The 4692-nt window shown below is 35.2% G+C and overlaps 1 protein-coding gene across 1 annotated transcript; it reads left to right on the forward strand.

The window, feature by feature from the left end:
• On the forward strand, positions 1-4012 carry vps25 (vacuolar protein sorting 25 homolog). Its single transcript, XM_020918282.2, has 6 exons — positions 1-123; positions 1137-1282; positions 1796-1849; positions 1943-2031; positions 2657-2732; positions 3031-4012. Exons 1-6 carry the CDS (start codon positions 77-79, stop codon positions 3141-3143), a joined length of 525 nt encoding a protein of 174 aa, XP_020773941.1. The 5' UTR covers positions 1-76; the 3' UTR covers positions 3144-4012.
• Positions 4013-4692: the final 680 nt, after the last annotated feature.

A 4692-nucleotide genomic window follows, 5' to 3' on the forward strand; every position in this document is an offset into this window, starting at 1 on the left:
TTCCACATTTGTCGGAAGTATTTTGTTGTCGGACCCGTTTCCGGAGGCTGTCAGCTGTGAACGCCGCACAACTGCAATGAGTTTTGAGTGGCCCTGGCAATATAATTTTCCTCCGTTTTTTACGTAAGTAACACTTACCTGAAGTACACTAATAGTGTCCTCTGGGAAACAAGAGTCATTGAATAGGTTCAGATAAAAATCACAGCCCTGGTTGTTCGTATTAGCATATTATTAGCTCATTAAGCTAACAGGCTAAACATGACAAATTGCTAGGGAAGTGGGCACAGTCTGATTTTGAACTTTCAATCAATTATCGAATTTAACTTAAAGACTTCTGGCTGTCCAAACAACCATTAGACATATGAAAGACCACGTTCGTGTGGTGTTAGATCGTTAGATTTAAGAGACCGGTTCTGTCTTGTTGTTAGAGGTGAGGCTGAGACTCTAAACTGAGCTACTTTATCATAAAACTACATCATCAGCTACAAAATCAAGTCATCAAGTTCTCTTGGAACAGTGAATCTACTCACAGTTTAATCCATTCCGTTAGGTTATTTTACGGTAACAGATGGGTGCAGTGTGTTTCCATTAGGGCGTGGGCTCAGTGTGTGTTTGATGATCGATGGTTTAATAGTTTAATGTTTAATTATGCCCAAATAAACATCACCCAAATAAACTGTAAAAGCGTCATAAGTAACAGACTAAAGGTTTGTATTATTAGTATAGTTGTACAGTTGTACAGTGAGACTGAGGGGTTATTTGGGATCAAACTGTATTACAACAATTTACCACTGTAAGGATGTTAAAAGTTGGACTCAGCAGTGGAAGAGCTCATGCATTTCATTTAGTAAAATAGATCTAAGTGAACTCGTGGTATCAAAGATACAAGGTTAATATTAGGTAGCTTTAATGTAGCTTTTGTTGATTGCTCATTTTCCTATATCTTATAATAAAAAGAAAATATTAACCAAATATGGGCCATGCAACAATCATGGGTAATCAAGTCCATTATTTTCACCTATTTAATATGAAGTGGCCTTTAAATTTTTCCATTATAAATTAAGCCTAAGGTTTATAAGTTTATTATCTGGTGATTATTGTGTTTGATTTGAATTCACTTCTTTGATTTATTAAAGGCTACAGCCCAATGCTGACACGAGACAGAAGCAGCTGGCAGCATGGTGTTCCCTGACATTGTCGTACTGTCGGCATCACAAACTCTACACTCTGGACGTCATGGAAGCTCAGGAAAGCCCCATTTTCAACAACAAGAAGATAGAACGTATCCTCACACTCTTCATGATATAATAGTGTGTTCAGAATAGTATAATTTAGACCAAAATGTAAATATAAAACATTAACCTCAACTGCCAGTATTTTCCTCTCCTTTTAAACATAGAAACTTACTGTTAAATGCATGCAAATGTTTATCTTATGGGAAGATCGTGTAATAGTTTTTACTGACCTACTTCTACCAAACTTTATTGATTCACAAGGGCAATTACTTGTGAATTACTTGTTACTACAGAGAAGCACAGAAGTATGAATCAGTCCAGTAATCTTTCATCGTTAATTTAATAATTGAAGTAAACCAAATGATGTCAGATGCTCTATGATGTAACTATCTTGATTTCAATTACATAACCTTTATAAAGAATGTTACCTGTTTTTGTAATTTGCCTATAAATGCATTTGGCCAGATCTCAGTATCAGATATTTCAGCTTTGGACTTTTGTATCAAGGCAGAGTTTGTTTATCTATAGACTGGTCTCTTTTTGCCTTAACTGAATTGCAGGAAAACTTTCTATGGAAGCCATTCAAGTTGTGTTTGAGGAATTAAGGAAAAAAGGTTAGGACATGTTTTGATAAAGAAATATTTGTCTGGAGCTTGTCATTTAAATAGTAATGTAATTATCTTGTTTGTTTGATTGCTTCGCCTCAGGCAATTTGGAGTGGCTGGACAAAAACAAATCTAGATGTTTAGTCATGTGGAGACGGCCAGAGGAATGGGGGAAGTTAATATACCAGTGGGTAAGTAGAATGTGTGCATGCAAAATTTAGGTTTTAAATACTTGATCGTGATACATATACAGTTTATACTTATTAACCAACTACCACAAGAATTAATGATTTTGTAAACTAATTATGATTCCAGTTTTATTGAGTTTACCAATGTCCCTGTCAGAGCAGTTTGCAGATTATATCTCTAAAGTCAGAATAAATCAGGAACAGGAGATTTTGCAAATATTTACAAAAATCTTTATTAATCTTGGCGTGTTTCTGTGATCTCTGAGGAAGTTTTGTTTGTGTGAATAACTAGACGTGATTACTTTTTAATCAGAGATTCAGCTGTTTCCTCACAGATAATTGATCTTTGCAGAGACATTCATGTGTTGTGTAACTCTTAACAATGTGATTATACTTGTCTCTATTCAATTTATTTTTGTAGAGCCCAAAATCACAACAGCGGTCGCCTCACAGGGCTTCACAAATTGTAGCTTTTAACCCAAAGAAAGTTAGAAAATCAAACAATGAAACAGTGTAGCTCTGTATAATTCATTAACCACCAGCCAGTTATCTTTCTTCCTATTTGTTGAATAAGAGAAGTGTATTTAATATGGCACAGTTATATAAAGTTTTCTTTCTGATATTTCAGATATCCAAAAATGGGATGGTCAACACTGTTTGTACACTTTATGAGCTTTCTAATGGTGACGACACAGAAAATGAAGGTACAGTGTTTTTATATGTCACTATTGATGTCAAGATCAGTCAGAATTTCAGAAACAAAAGTATCTGAAGTGTATGTAATAAATGACTAATGAAAGCATGAACTACTTTTTACTTCTTACAACAAAGGAAACAAACATTGACCAGAATATGTGATTTTACATATAAAACAAAACTGGTCATCTATTGCTTTGATTTGCTTCACATTTCAAAATAATTCACTCAAATTCTGATAATGAACAGTGAAACTTGACCTCTCATGACATCCTTGGTTAATCACAAATTGAATCTTGTGTTCAGAGTTTCATGGTCTGGAAGAGTGGATGCTGCTGAGGTCGTTGCAAGCTTTACAGTCTGAAGGCAAAGCTGAACTCATCACCATGGACGACAGCAAAGGGGTCAAATTCTTCTGAGCGGTGCTAGTGCTGTTTCTAATTCTCTGAGCCCCAAATTCACTCCAGAGGCCATTTCTGCAGTGACCTTTCAGGCAAAACAAAGGTGCCTGGTGCGAGGCCAAGTCCATGTGGTCCTGTCATTTGCGTTGCCTTTGTTGGTTCATGTTTTTCTACTTGGAAATGAACTGATGTCCTTATTCATAGGTTTCAGGCTGACCATTCAAAAGATATAATATTTTGAATTATTAAGTGCTAAAGCAGCTAACCTAATTTTACATCTTTCTGAAATCCATGGATAACTGATTGGGAAAGGGGGAAATCAGTGACACTACTATAATGTCACTTTTTAGGGAACTGTTGCTAAACTTTAAAGGTTCCATATTACGCTGTTTTCAGATCTGTTATCATAAACAGACCTGGAGTTGTGTTTTGTTTCATTCGTTCATGACTTAACATGAAACAACGTGACTTCAAGCCCATAAAGGTCAAGGTTTTGCGTAATATTGGACCTTTTAACCATTTGTTTTAGCAGCAAGTATCAGGACTAAGTATAATCGTGAATAATGTTGGGTGGAGAGCTGTCACCTTCTGCTCTTTCTTTCTGTAAATATAGTTTTATTTCTCTTTTATTTTCTTGTTAACTCTGATTTTCTGTCTCATTAGCTCTGGTGTAGGGCCGCTGTAATGACGTCTTTAAAAAATCCCAAAACACAACACCAGAGGGACCCATATTTTGAGAATACATGCTTCCATTATAGGAACTCTACAGGGACCTGGGCCACAGACTGCTGTCTTAGTATCGTGCTACTGTGACTCTTCTGTCCTCTCTATCAATATTTCACTCCTTTTTCTTATCCTCAATAGAAAAATAAATCTACATTTGGTAACTGTTGTTTGGTTTGTCTTGTTCTAGGGCTTATATTTTATCAATTCAAAGTGATACCAGGAAAATCAATAGTTATCTGAACAGACTGCTTGTGCCGACTATGGTAGCACTCTATTTTGGATACTTTTATCATTAAATGTAGTGAGAATTATCTTAGCTATTTTCAGATTTTAATATTTAACTCTATAATAAATTATTAACTTGTACTTACACAAACTTTGTAGATCCACGAGGGAAATTACTTGGCACAAAGCTTGCAAAAAACATAATAATCACAAACACAGAGTAGTATGAGGTAGTCTATAACTTAAATAATACAATATGCAACAACCTTAACCTTAAAGGTACACTGTGTAACTTCTGATCGAAGGTTGGTTCATGGATATGAATTCACATTTCATATGGAAATGCTCTTGCTATAATGTCCCATAGTAAAGTCTTAAGCATCTGTCTCCATTAGGGTTGGGTTTCATTAAGAAATTGGTGATAAGATACATACCTCGATACATAAGCCACGATACAATACATATCTCGATACAGTGCACTTTTGGTTCGATACGATATATTTCAAATCAATTTGATACGATTCAATAAAAAAAATTAAGACTAAATCAAGGCTGTGACACTAAAAGTCTTTGTTAAACCACTTCTTGTGCAAAGTTCATATGAAACACAAACATT

This window comes from Boleophthalmus pectinirostris, unplaced genomic scaffold (genome assembly GCF_026225935.1).
Source record: "Boleophthalmus pectinirostris isolate CB_2022bp ecotype Guang Dong unplaced genomic scaffold, ASM2622593v1 HiC_scaffold_14, whole genome shotgun sequence".
NCBI classification, from domain to species: Eukaryota; Metazoa; Chordata; class Actinopteri; order Gobiiformes; family Gobiidae; genus Boleophthalmus; species Boleophthalmus pectinirostris.